This window comes from Thunnus albacares, chromosome 15 (assembly GCF_914725855.1).
Source record: "Thunnus albacares chromosome 15, fThuAlb1.1, whole genome shotgun sequence".
Classification (NCBI taxonomy): domain Eukaryota; kingdom Metazoa; phylum Chordata; class Actinopteri; order Scombriformes; family Scombridae; genus Thunnus; species Thunnus albacares.
The window spans coordinates 22,206,700-22,224,078 of record NC_058120.1 but is presented as its reverse complement, the minus strand read 5'-3'; the positions used below and the strand labels follow the sequence as shown (position 1 = coordinate 22,224,078).

The window sequence follows — 17,379 nt, the reverse complement described above, 5'->3', positions numbered from 1 at the left end:
CTAGAGGAATTGCACAGCTGCAGACTTGCCTCTGCAGGCACCGCGGAGGTGATTTGCTATTGGATAATCACATCATGAGCTAAGAACCAATCACACACTGTATCCAAGAAGAATGGACCCACTGAGATTAAGTCAAGGTTTCTGAATGCAGGATGCATGACTGCTGAGGTAGGTGCTGCTCAACAACTGATGCACTGTGCATAATTTATCGCTCACATACTGTATATTACAAATGATAGTTGTTGTGGTAAGTATTGAAAAAGCCCAACAGCACTGACATCATATAATCCTAACAAAAGGAGGACTCCAGTGAAACGATAGAGCCCTCTACAGATCAAATGTAGACACTGTCTCCGTGTCCTCATGAAGGACAGGAAATGGGGAGAGGAAGCCCGACTGCTGGATGTTCGTCTCCATGGATACACCACAACAGGCCACTAAGGAGGCAGAGATTTTGCAGGACTGAAGGAGCTGTATTTTTGAATGTAATGTCGGACACATAACTGGAATTGTCAGAATCTCAATTTCTAAATGTTTTTTTGATCCTGAATGAAGAGGTGAGCCATGTGTGACGCATACAGAGTTTCCTCTTCTGTTAAAGTGGAGCAGATGGAGGCAGAGTTGCGGCATCAACTCTCATCACTCAGGGCGGAAATTGAGGAGAATGGATTTCCCCGGAGAGCAGTGCCCTCCAAATCTTACAGGTGTGGAAGCACGGCTGATGGTGTTCATTGTTTTATGTGCAGTCTTGGGTCACATTATAGCTGTGAATAATTTTAAAGTGTCTAGATTGCCTGGTAGGTGGAATTTAAAGTCCTCCTCCACTCAAAAATGTGTTTTGCTCATTGTTACTGGATGTTTGAGCTTCACTGTGCAGAATTATGTTTGTGTACAGTCTGACATTAGAGGACTGTTTTCACATTCATCTGCTGAAGGAGGAAAGTTTCTCTGAGCTTACTAAAAGTCTGTGTTTAAGACGTGGACGTATAAGCATGATTTGTGACATCACAACTAGTATGATGTCGTTGATGTGGACACTTGAAGCCTCCAGTGCACAAACACTGAGAATGGACTTTACAGTGAAGAAGGAGACATCTTGTGTCCTGCAGTTAAACTTTTGAAATAATCACATATTTATAGATTCTGGATTTTTCCATGAAGCAATAGATAAATCATAATTTTAAAAAATTTTATGAGGTAAATTAATTGTTTGTGGAAAAACTGTATTTTATTATTCCAAGCAGAGTACTTTTACATGTCTGAAGGGGAGTTTAATAGTAATGTCTAGATTGCCAGGTAGGTGGGACTTATACAGGCAAGTGATTTATTCTCAGTAAAATATGATTTTACAATGATTCCAATTAAATATGGAGTTGACTAATTTTCAAAATGGTTTTGGCACCAGTTATCTGACACTTGTATGTCTGCAATTTGGTTTTTTTTTTTGCAACGCTACAGGCATGCTTCTATGGATGTTAGCCCACCACTTATATTTCAGTCCAGTCTGAAATATCTCAAAAACATTTCATGGATTGCCATGAGATTTTGTAGACATGATCCCCAGAGGATGAATAACTTTGATCCCCAGACTGACCCAGATCTAGCACCACCATGAGGGTCACCACACTTGATTGGTTGATCGACATTTGTAGTTTTGAGTGACATATCTTGACAGTATTGGATAGATTGCCTTGAAATTTGCTACAGATATTCAAGGTCCCTAGAGGATAAATGCTAATGACTTTGATAATCCCCTGGACATATAGCACCATTAGGTCAAATATCAGTTTGTCCTATACGAACGAAATATCTTTAAAACTATTTTCATGATGTTCCCATCAACCTGACGTGTACTTTGTGTTTTGTACTAAGTAGCAATTTTTACCATGCTACTACACCAAAATAAGATGGTGAACATGGTAAATATTACTTGCAACATCATCATTAGCATTGTGAGCATGTTAGCAGGCTGATATTAGCATTTAGCTTAAAGCACCACAATCTCAAAGTACCCTCACAGAGCTGCTTGCATACCTATAGCTTTATGCTTATTTTTATTTATTTTTTATTTAAGTATTTAGTATTTACAGAGGAATTAACTACATCTTCTTCTTAAATCTTAGCTAATGTCAGCAAACTGTAGCATTTAGCTTAGCGTTCACTGCAGTGTCAAAGTAGCCTCACAGAGCTGTTAGCATAGATAGCTTTTTTTTTTTTAATTATTAAAAGTGGAAATAATTAAATCTTTTCCTTAAAAATGAAAAGTTGAATTCATTAGCAATAAAATGGCCCCTTATTGCTAAATTCACTCATGTACACTATTGTTGTTACAGCTTTACTTGATATTAGCTTGTGGTGGCTAACATTGACTGTATATAATATTTTTATACTGTCAATGGTGGCTAATATTAGCTAGCGTCAGCAAACTTTAGCATTTAGCCTAAAGCGCTGCAATGTCAAAGTAGCCTCACAGAGCTGTTAGCATACATATGCTTAGTTTTATTTTATTTTAAGTATTGAAAGAGGAAATAACTAAATCTTCTCCTTCAAAATAAAAAGTTTGTCTTGTTACAGCTTTATTTGATAGTAGCTTTTGGTGGCTAATATTAGCTAATGTCAGCAAACTTTAGATATATTTTGCTTTATAACTGATATTAATGAGTCAGTACACTGACTTTACTCTACTTGCAACTGTACACTGTGATTTAACATTTACAATTATCCTATCAATTGAATTCGTGGCCGCAAGAGGTATTGTATTAATGCTGTTTTGGCCATATGAGCCTTTATTAATTTTGAGCTTTATTTCAGTTCTGTTCCACCTCCAAAAGATATTTCTTTCTTCCGTTTGGAGAGGGAGCAGACACTAAGAAGAGGACTTCAGGTGAGACTGAAATTCTGTCTTTATTTTTATCAAGGACAGTCTGGGGGCGATGGAAAATTAAACTGCCTATTTCTAGGTTATGAAAAGCTTTAGAGTCCACCCTGGATAATATGTAATGGTCATTTTAAACAGAACTGTGGACTTTTTAAAAAATTTTTTTTTACAAACTTATAAATGCCCTTCCCCGTGTTGCAGGTGGCTGAAACTATACCTGTTCAGTCTCAGTCTGACGTCATGCAGAGAGAGCTGGAGAGTTGCTTGAGTTTGGAGTACACGTCTGATAGTCTTCCTCCTCTGCTGCACCAGGTGAGGTCAGCACAAGTACTCAGTCCAACAGAAGATCAAGAAAAGAACTTCATATGCAGTGAAACAGAACAGAAATGAAAGACAAAGGAGCGTGATTGAAACCAGTTTTCCTCTTTGTAATTTTTCTCTGCAGTTCTACGTGGACAGATCATATTACTTGGCTCAAGTGAAATATCTGCTCATGCTGAGATGGAGGAGATTTTGCCACCACACCAGCGTCATCGAGAAGCTTTATCCTCATTACAAGGTGACAACGTCTACATGAAAAGGCGACCGAAGACTAATTATAACAATACTTCAAAAAGGACACATCAAAGCTCATTTAGACAAGAGGTTTTCACATTTACCCTAAAGCTCTTTTTCTGCTACTGCGAAGGTGTTCAGATTCAGACAGATGAAGGGAGAAAATTGGTGAATTAGAAATAGAAAAAAAGAAGATGCTTCTCTGATAATTGAGTCAAAAGAGATTGAATATATAAATTTAGTTAAGTATATTTACTCTGTATATAGACAATACAAAGAGACATGACATAGCATGACTTAGTATACACACAAATATACAAAAACAGTAGCATAGCACTACAAATATTAAAAGAATGCCTTAATAATCTTACTATTGGAAAGAAATCCAATGTATTCTTAATTCTTGATAAACACAGCAAATGAATATGAAACTTTCTGGAATAATAATAAGATTAATCATTAGATATTAGCCTTTATATAGGCTATCAAAGTCAAGGAAACTGAATAAAACCTCTTTAAACAAAATAAATCACCGCAACATACTGTATTAAGCTTTCTTAGCTCATCTGCAAATATGTTAATATTTCAAAAAACATGAAGGAACAGCCTGGATGATTCCTTCTTCTGCAAATAAAGAGTGAAAAAGGAAAAAAAAACACCAATCCCAATAAAATAAAGGAATAAAGTTATCATCTGTTTATCGTCCTCATGTATGATTTCCCAGCTGTCTAGCCTTCAACTGATCGTATCAGATTTGTTTTCCTCAGGATCAGATGTCACGATTGACGAGTGAATACGAGGATGCTGTTCAGAGAGCTCGCAGACTGTCGGCGAGCAGAGAGAAGATCCTGACCGGCAGAGGAAACCCCGACGGCCTGCTGACTCAGGATGATGTGGTCATTTTCCTGCGGTGGCTGATCTGCCACCTGCACTCTGTTAAAAACATTCACCAATTTCTGAGGGTAAATGGTTCATAGTTTACTCTTGCTGTTATCCAACACATTTAGTTTTATTTAAGATGATTTCCTAGCTTTAATTAATGTTGTCATTATTGCGCATTTAAGTTATTTTTCATTAACAAACTGATTTAACAGGTGCTGCACTATATACCAGCTTGTGAAAGGAAAAGCAAAGAATCCCAGCCAACCATCACAGAGGGTCTTAAGGAGACGTTACATCAGACTCAACTTGCTGACGGTAATAGAAAATAAAAAACAGACAGTATCAAGGTTATTATAGAGGATTATTTTGTCCTTCCTTCCTTTTTTCTTTCTTCTTCTTGTTGCCTTTAGTGTCACGGCTGCAAATGTAAGATTTTCCTATTGGGCAGTGGTAGACTTAAAGGACAGGCTCACAATTTTTCAAGTCCAACCATAAAACAACAGTCAGATGCCCATATCAACACTGAAAGAGGTTTTCCTTGCTGTAATCATTCCTTCTGTTTATACTGGCTATGAAAAGATCCTCTTCAAATGTGTTTTCAATGTGAGTGATGGGCGTCAAAGTCCACAGTGTGTCCACACAGTCATTTTGTACAAAAATGTATTTAAAAGTTTATTGAGGCTTATATGAGGCTTCAGCAGTCTGAGTTAGTAACAAAAAGAGGAACTTTGGCACTAAAAAGACTGTAACATTGAAAGATGTCTATGTGATTTGTCTAATTTGGATGTCTGGAAGTTCATGTTAACTTCAAATAAACTTTCAAAAACAATTTTGCACAGAAGGAGGACTGTGGATTTTGTCCCCCATCACTTACATTGTAAATGCATTATAAAGGGATCTTCTAATGGCATGGGCACCTGACTGTTGTTTTAAGACTTAAAAAATTGTGAACGTACCCTGTAAGGCCACAATGTCATTAAAATGAAAATGGTTTATCCCAAATGGAGCATGAACGTTCTCTGCAGATATCTTGGCAATCTGTTCATTATGTAATCAGATGATGAAATAATGACATTTCAGCCTGAGGGCTTCACAAAGTGTCTGAAAGAAAACTGTTTATTCTCTGGTGGGAACAAACCTTCCTTTTAGATTTTGATATTTCTCATGTACAAGTGGAAAGTTTGGCCTGATGTTGGTGCTAAAGGAAATATCAAGAGGTCACCAAAACAAAAACCCTCTGAGTCATCCTCTGAATGAATATTCTCAAAATAAATTCTGGGAAATCTCTTGATCTGTTTATAAGAGACCTTGTCTTGAAGCCAACATTTTCTCCTAACAGTGGTGCAAGATAAAAGGTCAAAGGGTCACTAAAATGATTTAGAATGATCCTCCTACATCTTGCAAAAGTATTGTAAGGACACACTGAACAACATCTCCATCCTTGCTCCCTGCTGCTGCTGTTAGCAGAGATGTAACTATTAAAGAAAATACTGCATCTACAAAAGCAGTCTGTTATGTTAAAAAAAAGGGAGGAGGGGGCAAGAAAGCCATATCATGTTCCAGCATAAGTAGAATATAGTGAGTGGCCTTAAGAGGAGATAAACAGTTTATCATTGATTATCTTCAACTACAGGAGTGTCAGTACCAGCTGATGATGTTCCCCTGCACACTGGTCAAATGGAAGAGTTTCTACCTGAGCTTCAGTCCTTGATCAACTACTTCCACCTGTCATACGACGCTGGAAAAATCAAGACCACTGCAGACGAGATGGAGTTATTCAGCGTGGTAATATTGTCAGATGGATTTTACCGTAAATACACACAAATAAACAAAAGCCCTGCAGTATTTGTGCTTGTGATACCAGTAGTCAGGATAATCTTTGCCGCTGTCTGAGCAGGTGTGGAGGGAGTTCAGAATGATCTTCAGACAACAAGAGCAGATGAAAACGTTTCCTCAGTATGATGGTACAGATGTCAAAGAGAGCCAGTGGGGGAGGAAGAGTGCGAGTATGGCTCTGAAGAAGGAGGCCAGCTGGATCCCCTTCATTCAGGTTTGAGTGAATAAATGTAAAAACTGGGTCAAAAAGTCTTTCCAAAAACTTTGTTTTGTCAGTTTCCTCAGGGCCAAATGGTTCAGGTTTTAGGGGAGTAACTATGTGCATCAGTGGCTCTTTATAATATAATCAGTACTGCTCTGTTGCCACAAATCCCAATTATCTTTTACTCTGTGGATGATAAACAAATTCTGTTCAAATTCCTCCCTCAAGTGCTTTTTAATTCTGGTCAACCCCATTTTTAAAGTGCTTTCTCAATCACTCTTCCTCATGTATTTCAAGTTATAAAAGAATGTCTTTGTGCTATCTGAGTGCAGAAATGTTCTTTTTTAATGCATTCAAGTAATTTTTCATGGGTGGGAACATGGTGAATATTGACTTTTTGGATTCTGTCCTGCAGGTGAAGCCCAAACGGGATCCTTGTCAGCAGAAGCTCGTCACAAAGCTGAAGGAGAAGAAGAGTGTTGATGAGTTGCTGAAGATGCAGAGCAGGTTTCTCCAGGTAGCAATAATTTAGCTCTGAACTAAAGTCATGTATCCTTTAAAGTGTAGGTTAGTGTCATAGTTTTTCATGATGCTGTAAATTAATGTCAATCAGAGAGTATTGAAAACTAATTACATTAATCTGCTTCATGTATCAGATTGATGGGGCTAAATAGATAAAACTGCATCAATGAAATGATTAGCTGAATTTATCAGGTGCCACAAGTATTATTTTATAACAAATACAAGACTTGATTTACATCATATTTCAATTTTTATCTCATCAGGTTCCTGATTTGCTCCATGTGGCTGCGACTCTTAAAGAAGATGCTGCTCATGTTGGCGACTTACAATCTGCACCGACCTCATCTGTCTCACACAGCAGTAAAACAAAACAGCAAAAGATCTCCGAGATCTGGACAAGGATTTACAACCCTGCTAGTCTCACTCAGGCATGTAGCGTCCTGTTTTCTGATTAAAGAGGTGGGAAAAACTTCTCAGCCTTTTCACAGTGCTGATTGTGTTGGGAGGAAATGACATTAAACGTGACATTTTTCTGGTTAGGAAACACACAATCACTCATCAAGAGACGGAGACAGAGGAAGCTGGGATAGAAAGAGTTTGAAGGGTCAAACCTCAGGCACAACGAAGGAAAGGTGTGTATGATATATGCAAAGAAAAATGTGATTTGAGACATTTTGCACAGATATTCATGGTCCCTAAAGGATTAATCCTACTGACTTTCTTGATTTCCAGACTTTTCCTCTAGCGCCACCACGAGGCTGAAATTTGTGGTTCAGAATGAAATATCTTGACAACCATTCGATGGATTGCCATGGAATTATTTATATATTATATAAATATGCAGCTTTCCTTTTAGGATAAATAAACAACTTTGGTGATCCTCTTACTTTTTCTTTAATGCCACCAGCAAGTCAAATTTTTCACTCTTTCAGTGAAATATCTCAACATCGACCTGATGAATAACCACCAGATTTTGTACAGATATTCATGGTTCCCAGTTGATGCATTCTAGTGACTGGTGATCCTTTGACTTTTCCTCTGGTATTGAAAAATATCTCTACAGCTATTGGATGGATTGCTTTGAAATTTTGTACAGATATTCATATTCAAGTTACAGTTTGAGTATTTCAAATCATTTTGCTATTTGAGTCAGTCCTCAGATTTGGTCTTTTTTGAACTCTTGATTGAATTATGAAATAACTCTCATCCATTTTTCACTCACCTTGGATGCTCATAATACCGAGATATCTCATAATGTCGCAGCTGCCTCTGCTCCCTCTGTGAAACACAGCTACTCTTTGGAGGACAGTCTGCAGCTCCTCGGTCTCAATGACGGTCCAGAGGAAGGAACGTCAGATCCCATCATAACCAGAGGAGCTTACTTGTCCCTGATTTACCTGCGTCATCTTAAGCTCAGACAGCTCCAGGTGAGCCAAATAATGACACCTAAGTGTGCTTTCAGTAGACAAAATGATAAATATGACTGATGATCAATTAGAGTCTGGTTAGGAATTTTGTCATTCTCTAAAATATTTTTCTTAATTTGTCTTCTCCACAGCGTTCCTGTCTTGGGATGCTAAACTACCTGCGCTCTGTGGAGAGGACTTTGACCTTTGACCTGGCAGGTCTGCAGCTGGAGGAAGGAGAGCTGTGCAGCACAGCAGAGGAAACAGGCCGGATGAATGCAGCTAGAGGAGGAAGAGGGGAAGCAGGAGGTCTCGGCTCACTTCAATACAGCCACAACACTCCTGTTGACTACAAGGTACGGACAACTCAAGGTGTTTGGCAGCTGATTTTTTATTTCATCTTCTTTGAATGTGCAACAACTTCTCAAAAGTTTAAAAAAATACAGCTGTTTATGATCTGTCCTGTATGTTTGTACTCTATTTATGACTTCTTAAATGTCCAGGTCCATTGCTCAGAGTTCATGGAGTTTGCTGAGGTGGAGAATCTTCATGATTTCTACAGAACAGAGGAGCGTTTCATCCACACTCAGGACCAGAGAGGGTTTTACATCGTGTACGACGCCGCGTTGAGGGACCTGGAGGAGCTGGAGAACGAGCTTCTTCTAGTCGGCTCACATTTCATCCAGAGAAACAAGACGAAGCAAACAGGAACAGCTGAGAGAGCCTCCACCTCGACAGCAGACATCCGCTTCTGGGCCGGGACCGATGTCGACCGTGTTGCAGTGCTTCTCGACTTGTGGACATGTGAGACTGAGTTTTTGGAAAGCAAAATACAGGTACGGTGACAAAAATGAGGTTATAGATGTGATCATTTGCTTACTTACTTTTGCTTACTTGCACTTGCCAGATAAAATGTTCAATATGCAGATTGATTGTGCTTTTATTGAATTTTAATGTACCAAATCTGAGACATTGATTTTACTGATGTATTATTTATCTTTAACATCTCTCAACTGGAATATTTTTTTACGTTTCAAAGCCAGAAATTTCCATCCATCAATCTTCTCATACTATAAACTTGCTTTCTTCTTGTTCTCCAGCTCTTGAACTGTTACTATGAGGCCTATCAGCATACAGCAGGGACTGAGGAGAGGTTTGTGTTGGCTGGAGTTATCACTGACATCATGCACAGTCGGCCACACCTGGACCTGAACCAGGATTATTTTGTTCAGGTCTACAGGGCCGAAATTGGCTGTCTGCAAATCCACCAGCAGCTGATCAAAGACGTTCTGGACAATCAGGTAAAAGATCTTGCAGCCGAATCCTGCAGAGACTCTTCCATCACTGTTTTATTGTGATTGATGTGCAAGAGGATTTAAGGTGCATGAATATGTGTAAAAGCTATTATTCGACTGTAATAAGTGCTGTTTTACATTTTTAAAACCGTTTTAACTTGATGTATCTAACGTTCTCTCAGAGTGGTGACAGATTGTGTTGTTTGTCTCATTAGATTGAAAAACAGCGTCAGTACCTTCAACGCATCTGGAGAAACGACAGTAAAGACTCTGTTCATGACTACGGCCTTCCACCAAACTACGTTCCCAAACATCTGGTCTCACTTGGTGGCAGCAGGCAAGTAAATACATTTTGAGTAGAATCATTTTATGTCCTTGAAACGTCTGTAATTCCTTCATATTTCCCTCCTCGTGTTCTGTTTGATTGCAGCCCTGAACTGATTAATGTGTTCCTTCTGGAGGTTCACCCGTCCCTCTGCCTGGCTTCTGCAGTCTATCACGGTCTACTCCAGGCTCACATCGAGCTCTGCGAGCTGCACCGAGCCACCAGCGTCACTGACAAACTCATCCTGCGACAGAAGCTCTTGCAGCTGGCCCTGCAGAGCTGGAACAGCCTGGCTTCACCTGGAGCCTCCTACAGCTCTCAAATACAGAAAGATGTAGGTTTGCTCTTCCTCATGAATACATCTTAATTAATTGATATAAAGAAACGAAGCAATAAAATACAATTCTGTTGTCTTTTTCTCCACTCTTAGCTGTTCTCAGATGTGTTCTTTGAGGACCCGATTTTGGTCCAGAAGGTGGGGCTGTCATTAGTAAGATCTGCTGAGGAGAAGGACATGAAGCAGGGAAGAGAGAAACAATCATACGCTGTGGAAACTTTCTCCAAGCTGCTGGAGCTCGTAACCATCCGCCATCGTCTGCTGGAGTCAGCCTCGGAGACTGCACATCTGGCACAGTAAAGATAACACCAGAGTTGAAGGATATTCTGCAAAATAACTTTTATTTAACCAGAAAAAATCCTTACTGAGATTAATAATCTCCTTTTCAAGAGTGTCTTGGCCATTATACAGTCAAACAATGTAAGATAAAATAGATTACACAAATTATGCCATAATATGACAGAAATGTGATAATAAAATCTATTCTGAATATCTCTTACAATCAGATAAAAGATTTGGCTCTTGAAATAGTACCTTAAAACAACCCAAGAGCTGGAAGTGCTGGTTTTTGGGCCCCAACCAGCAACTTAGTATGAAAGTTATCATAGTAGCACAGTAGCTTAAAATGAAGTATGCTAGCTTATCATTTTATTTCAATATTCTGTTATTTTTGTTTCATTTCCTAACGTGCAGTCCCATCATATTCAATTTCACCTTTGTCTTCTGTGCTATGATTACAGTTTCCATTTTGTTCACAACTTAATTTAAAGGCATGTGTTACACTAAATGAGATCCAATAACATCTGACCAACAGCCCACTAACATGATCTCTCCCTGGCCAGCCATCCCTTTCATTGTTGTATGTATTCTGTATAACTTGACCCAAAAAATACTGAAGCCACTCAGCATCATCAGGAGAAATGGACCTGCTGCAATTAAATTAATCACAATCCACAGAAAAAAATGTATTTTGTGGCACAATCCAGCCTCTATTAAGGAGCAAAACAATGAGTAAAGTGTGTCAAAATAAAATGATTTTCAAATAGTCTTCCTATGTTGGTCCGGTAACATTACTGTACATTCGGAAATTGTCCGGTGAAATTCAAGTTTAGTATCACATCAGTCTGTAATTTTTCAATAATTCTTTGCAGGTTGTACAGAAATGTGGCTTCAGATCTCGGCTTTGATGAGTTCCACCTTTACATGCGGCCGGAGCAGTTTGAGGTCGCTGAGCAGAAAGACCGAACAGAGCAGAGGCCTGTTTTCATCACTGCGGTACTGGAGGATGACAGCTCTGTAGACAGGTGAGTCACTGCACTATATTTCCATTATTAAGTCCCATAAAATACTTCAGTGTACATCACTGATACTTTAAGAGGAAAGTTGTGATGCAAGGCATCTTTTAAGTTTTTATTTGTTACCAAACTCTAGTCTGGTTTACAGCAAAAACAGACATATCAGATGGATTAATAAATTATTTTTTCTTAACAGTTTTACTATCACTGAGGCCAGTTTTGTAGCTCTTGGCAGAGCACCGAGGCTGACCATCAAGTAGTCGTATCTGCAACACAATCCTCACTAATATAAAACAAATGTCAGGGTTTGTCTTACAGGCAAACATACGCATGTTTTCCCCTCTTAGCCTTGCCTCTCCATGTGGACTGTATTATTCCTGCTTTTCCACAAGAGCATTGAAAATTAAAGTGCACTGTCTGCTGCAGGTTCACCCCGTCCCACCTGCCTCTGAGCATCCAGGAACTGGACGAGAACCAGATCGGGAGGTTTAGCTTCAGCTCAGAGGAGGCAGTTGTTCACGTATGTTATTTAACGATGAATAAGTGAACAAATAAAATTGTAAATCAACTTACTACTCACTGAATTTGTTCATTTTTTCTATCTTCTTATAGCTTATGAACAAACAGGGCATAGAGAACCTTCAGGTGACTCTGGCCTGTCAGGTTACACAGAAGAATGCCTTGATAAGTGCTGTGAAACTGGCTTGTCTTTGCTATTGGGCAAAAGAGGTTTGTATCACTACACGAGTGAACTGCTAGTCTAATATTGCAGTATGGTTATTTCATATTGTTTTTCATTTTCAGGGTGAAGACAGCCTTCATTCTGATGAACATATAACAAGAAGATTTGAATCTAAACCAGGAAGCGACACTGACAACCTGCAGGACAAATCTTCACTCTCAAAAAGCTCCACGAGAACTCCCACCTCATCCAAGGAGAGGTAATTTTCCCCACTGAAGAACAAAATTACGCTGCTGATGATTAATAGTGCTTTTGTGCTGGCTCTTTAATAAACAGAGCCTTGTTTGTTACTGCAGGCTGATGGAGGCCTTTGTGTCCATCCAGCTGGAAAAAGTGGGTCTGCGTGACGAGATGCTGAATTCATTTATGAAGACGAAACAGGCCATGGGGGGTCTCATAAAAACCCCAGTGAGTTGCACAGACTGGTAGGCTGAGCAGGATGATAAATGTGACCGGCTACCCATGAAGTAAAATTAATTTCTCTCACACCGCAGGATGAAGCAGCAAAGATCAAAAGGAGGCTCATAATCGACTTTCTCAAGAAGTACGTCCATGAAATGAAAAACAACCGCATTCCTTTTTGTTACGAGACAGGACAAACCTTTCTCGTATTAGTTTGACTGATTCTTCTCCAGTTTCAGTCGCTTTGTGGCCTTAATGTTAAAGAGAAACACTATTTTTTTCCACAGATTCAGCACACAGATATCTCAGCATTGTGTGAGAGCGCAGATCGTTGCATATCACTACAGTCTAACCTCCCTTTTGGACGGCATTCCCTCCATTCGTCAGTCCCACTTCATGAGTCGTCAAGTCAGCGAGACGAAAGTTATTTTGGATTCAGGAGTTGATCTTCGTCCAGACCCCAGGTGGAAATAGTTAATGGGTTATTAACATGCAATATCAAGTGTATGCTATATTTTTTATTGTACCTTAAAATGAAACATGGGCCAGAATTTTTAGAAAACAGATTTGAAATATGTAGTGTATATCGTTGTGTGATGTCATTCAACAGTTTGGAAAAATATTTTTTCAATTTAAAGAAACTTAAGATATAAGCGGAAGTCAAATGAAGGATAAAATCAAAAATAAGAGGGCAGGGTTGTATGTAAAGTGTCTTTGGGTTGCCTGAAAAGTGCTTAAAAGTAAATTGTAAAAGCCATACTACAGTGTAAATACTCCAAATACTATGAGATTAAGTCCTGCATTTAAAGTGTTACTTCAATAAAAATATGAAAGTCTTAGTAGAAAACTTAAAAATATCATAATTCTCATATGAGACTCCAAAAGCCCAAATTTATAAAGTGTTGAATGACTCTGTTAATGCAATGAGGTCGTTCTGTTCAATCCATCTCGTACTTTATCGAACTCTTTACACCCCAAACATTCTCCCTTCCTCTTTTTTCCCCTTTTCTCAGTGTGTATTTACAGTTTTAATAAACTAGATAAATGTCAAGGCAGATGGAAACTTCGTAAAGAAAACTGAAGTGTTTCAAAGTGAAAATGTATAAAAAATGTGAATGATATGTTATATTATGAGTTTATTACTGCTGATGCATTGATGTGTAAATGGCACATTTTTACTATTGTAGTATACTGCTGGGTGGTTTAATCTATAACAATGTATCATATTTTATAAGCTCATTTTATATTCTCTATGTAAAATCTTGATTCTTAAAGTAACCAGTTACTATAATTTCCACCAAGAGGCTGATCGAGAATTTTCTCCCAAACAGGACCTTTAAACGTCGGCCGCAGCGGTTGTTGTCAGCAGACGGCAAAACTCTCCTCAACCTGTGGTACATCCCCGACTTCTCTGAAGTGCTTCACATGTTCAAAACACTGGAGGTTCTGGTGAGACACTTAAACACATCATTAATACTGCAGCAAAACAGGTGATAAGTGGCCATGACTAAGAATAAAGGCAGTGGTTTAATGAATACTAATATGAATGTTATAGTTTCACTTTCTAAATTCTCTGGAATGTATTATGTATTTGTGTTTTATGTCAATATGTTTATGTAGTTTTGTTGTTCTGATTTCAACAGGCCTGTTCTGCAGCTCTCTATCACACTCTGCAGATAGTTTCTGCCCTTCATGACATTATTTATTACCTGGTCAGTTTCTCCAGACTGGGAAACACAGATGACACTCGTAGCTGGAGGAGGAGAGAAAAGGAGGCTGCAGGTTCACATCTGGCAGCTGACTGGGGAGGAAGTGAAGGCATCGGTAGGCTGATCTCACAAACGAAGCATCACACCTGCTCGTATGGAGATACTGGTGATGTTGGTGTGACCCACTGTATCTATTCAATGGTCAGACTCACTGACCTGGTGCTATACTGTATTTTAAATCATTGTCAAGACCCCGAAGTTCATAAAGATACCAAATATGCCTATCCGTATTACAGGAAATAAAGTGAAAAATATCCATAAGACAGTTTGAATAGTTCCCATTTGATGTAATAGTGTAGCACACTGTCTCAGGTTTGAATATTTTTCTCCGTGTAAGCCTTAAGGAAGTGCTGGAACAAGCAGATTTGAGTGTGTAAGCCTATTGCACGTGATGTGATTCTACAGTTTGGAAAAATATATTTTTTTAATGTAAAGAAACCTAAGATATAAGGTTAAGTCGAATTAAGAATACAACATGTTCGAACATTGAACACGGTTTGTTTTCCTGATGGATTTCACAGTCACAGCTCGACAACACTGACCAGGAAATATTCACTATCTCATAAAAGTCACAGTAATCTTATAATATTTGTTTCTTCTCCTCTCTGGTTGCTGAACAGGAGCAGAGCTGCTGGAGATCCAACGTCAGGTCGACCGTCTGTCGGATCCCAGCAGCCCAGAGTCTGTCAGCCGTCTGCTGCAGCTGCGCAGGCAGGTTGTCTTCCTGCAGTTTGATGCTGCTGTGAGGCACCTGATCAGGTGAGATTATGTCTCCATTTGGCTGTGCAACTTATTGCCTTTTTTGAGCATAAATGGTTTTGTTTTTTGCCCACTTATCCTCCAAAACGAGACATTTTTCTGAGTGTCAGTGCACACAAAACAGTCAGATAGTGGTCATTTCATATTGTCCCATTTTCTTCTTGCTTTAGGAAACTTGCCATCCTTTGATTGACATTTATACAAGTAAAACCAAGTGAGGAAATCAACACTGGATTGTTATATTGTAATATAAGTTGTTGGGTTGTTAGTTCGGACAGCTGAAAAACAGTTTAAACACCTGATATTGCATAAAATATTTAAAAAACTGTCATGTTTTCCTGCATGCAGAGAGGCGTTCATCTCCTCTGGTGATATCGCTTCTTATCAGACTGTGAGTGACAACATGGCCGCTGCCCTCCCTCTGCTGAGCGACAGCATCCAGACTGACGTGTTCAGTCTCACGCTGCCTGTTCCTCGACCTCTAGAGACTAAAGGCTGTCAGGTTGGTTTGGTGCAAAATCAAATCAAACTGCAGAAATGATCATATCAGTGTTAAAAGTGAGAAAGCATCTGTCAAGATGAGGTCAAATCACATTTTATCACATTGAATTTTGTCTCATGTTGTTTTTTCTCTGCAGGCACAGACGATGTTTCCATGGAGAAGTTTTATAACGTGTCATGGTTTGCTCCCGCTGCGTGTCTGGGACGTCCCACCCATCGAACACTGCATGCAGGTTCACCATCTATCTAATATGTTATTTAAAATGGTTGGTCAATCTTGCTAAAATAATGGCAGCACCAAATGGTGGTGATACTACTTGGCTGTACTAGCATGAAATCTGCTGAAGATATTCTTGGTTTCCAGAAGATGATTGCAAAAATCTCCACTTGTACACTACAAATACCAAAAACTAACAGGCAGGTTGTAATGAAATAAACACAAAATCATGCTCTTCAGAGGTTGGACCAATACTAGCAATACTAGCACCAGCCTCAGGACATAGATTGCTAAGCTTTTTCATGTGCTCAAGGGGATAATCCTTTTTGATTTGAAGAGCTCGGTGGCCTTTCTTTTTAGTGCAACCTTCAGGACAAAGACTGCACTTTAAGTCTTCCTACTGACAAGGCTAAAATAACAGCAAAATCATCTCTATGTTTCATATTTTTGCATTTTAGTTTTGTTTTTTCACATTACTTTTTGTTCTCAAATTGATTTCACATGTTCAGCTTCAAATTACGTGTTACTTAAAACATGGACTGCATCTATTGGAAGTTGAAGTAGAGAGAAGAAGAAGAAGAACACCTTGTACTAATTTTGTATAAGAATAAGAGATAAAAAAAATACAGACGTGTTGTGTTTTTTTTCTGCAGCTGTGTCTGAGTGGTCTGAGTGATCGCAGCAGACTGCAGGCCAATGCAGCAATCCTCGGTGTGTCCCTGCTCATGGAGGACGTCCTGAACAGCGGAAGAGAGGCAGAGCCTGTCGGTCTCCATGGCAACAGAGATGACCTTCCACATGATGGAAAACCTAATGAGGTAAAAAAGGACTGTTTATAACTTAGTAGGCAAACAAGACCGCTAGGATCATCTGTAAATACCAACTAATGTCATGTCATGTTAACTACTGTATGTTTTAGGGGGCTAAAAGCTGCTTACAAGCTGAAGAAGAAGAGAAGAGGACTTCCGTTTCAGACTTCGCAGAGTCTTCTGCTCCTCTTCAGGATCCGATCAGAGTCCAGTCTGTGCTGAGAGGTTTCCTCCTGCTGATGAAGCAGCTTCAGGTCTTCAAGGAGAGCTGGGCTCGAAGACGTCTGGGTGTTGAGATGTTCAGTACGGCCAGTCTGTACCAACAGTTTATGAAAATCTACAGGTACTGAAACAATAACAGAAACAGGGAGGATTTTATTACACTTATACGTTTACTTGGCTTTTGTTAATAAATATTAGCTGTCCGCCAGTCAGTGTTATCCACAACCAAACCTACAAAGTAATTTTCTACCCATAGATTATTTATTTGTCTCTTTCAGTAGCATTTTAATGGAAAATAGTCCAATTTTAAGTACAGTACACTATGCTGCATTTTAAAGACCAAACAACTAATAAATTAATCTAGAAAGTAATCAACAGATTAATTCATAATGAAAATAATCCTTAGTTGCAGCCTTAGTACACTA

General features: G+C 39.0%; 1 protein-coding gene across 10 annotated transcripts in view; it reads left to right on the top strand.

The window, feature by feature from the left end:
• si:ch73-242m19.1 overlaps positions 1-17,379 on the top strand; it is a 28,954-nt gene that overhangs the window by 1,509 nt on the left and 10,066 nt on the right. For 5 of the 10 annotated variants that reach the window (XR_006407283.1, XM_044374235.1, XM_044374234.1 and 2 more), the window contains exons 2-33: positions 5-704; positions 2,812-2,884; positions 3,080-3,190; positions 3,324-3,437; positions 4,201-4,395; positions 4,528-4,630; positions 5,949-6,100; positions 6,213-6,365; positions 6,769-6,870; positions 7,139-7,303; positions 7,416-7,507; positions 8,167-8,302; positions 8,434-8,637; positions 8,785-9,117; positions 9,382-9,582; positions 9,792-9,913; positions 10,007-10,235; positions 10,332-10,534; positions 11,390-11,542; positions 11,960-12,053; positions 12,146-12,262; positions 12,338-12,474; positions 12,572-12,683; positions 12,770-12,819; positions 12,965-13,141; positions 14,009-14,126; positions 14,321-14,501; positions 15,067-15,205; positions 15,554-15,707; positions 15,844-15,939; positions 16,577-16,741; positions 16,843-17,075. Coding sequence is in view for 9 of the 10 variants with exons in the window: in XM_044374235.1 (XP_044230170.1) it covers positions 565-704; positions 2,812-2,884; positions 3,080-3,190; positions 3,324-3,437; positions 4,201-4,395; positions 4,528-4,630; positions 5,949-6,100; positions 6,213-6,365; positions 6,769-6,870; positions 7,139-7,303; positions 7,416-7,507; positions 8,167-8,302; positions 8,434-8,637; positions 8,785-9,117; positions 9,382-9,582; positions 9,792-9,913; positions 10,007-10,235; positions 10,332-10,534; positions 11,390-11,542; positions 11,960-12,053; positions 12,146-12,262; positions 12,338-12,474; positions 12,572-12,683; positions 12,770-12,819; positions 12,965-13,141; positions 14,009-14,126; positions 14,321-14,501; positions 15,067-15,205; positions 15,554-15,707; positions 15,844-15,939; positions 16,577-16,741; positions 16,843-17,075 (4,754 nt within the window). In the remaining variant the exon portion in view is untranslated. Of the gene's footprint in view, positions 1-4; positions 705-1,635; positions 1,920-2,028; positions 2,559-2,811; positions 2,885-3,079; positions 3,191-3,323; positions 3,438-4,200; positions 4,396-4,527; positions 4,631-5,948; positions 6,101-6,212; positions 6,366-6,768; positions 6,871-7,138; positions 7,335-7,415; positions 7,508-8,166; positions 8,303-8,433; positions 8,638-8,784; positions 9,118-9,381; positions 9,583-9,791; positions 9,914-10,006; positions 10,236-10,331; positions 10,535-11,389; positions 11,543-11,959; positions 12,054-12,145; positions 12,263-12,337; positions 12,475-12,571; positions 12,684-12,769; positions 12,820-12,964; positions 13,142-14,008; positions 14,127-14,320; positions 14,502-15,066; positions 15,206-15,553; positions 15,708-15,843; positions 15,940-16,576; positions 16,742-16,842; positions 17,076-17,379 lie in introns of those variants that run through there. The other 5 variants (XM_044374233.1, XM_044374237.1, XM_044374238.1 and 2 more) reach the window with 5 other exon arrangements.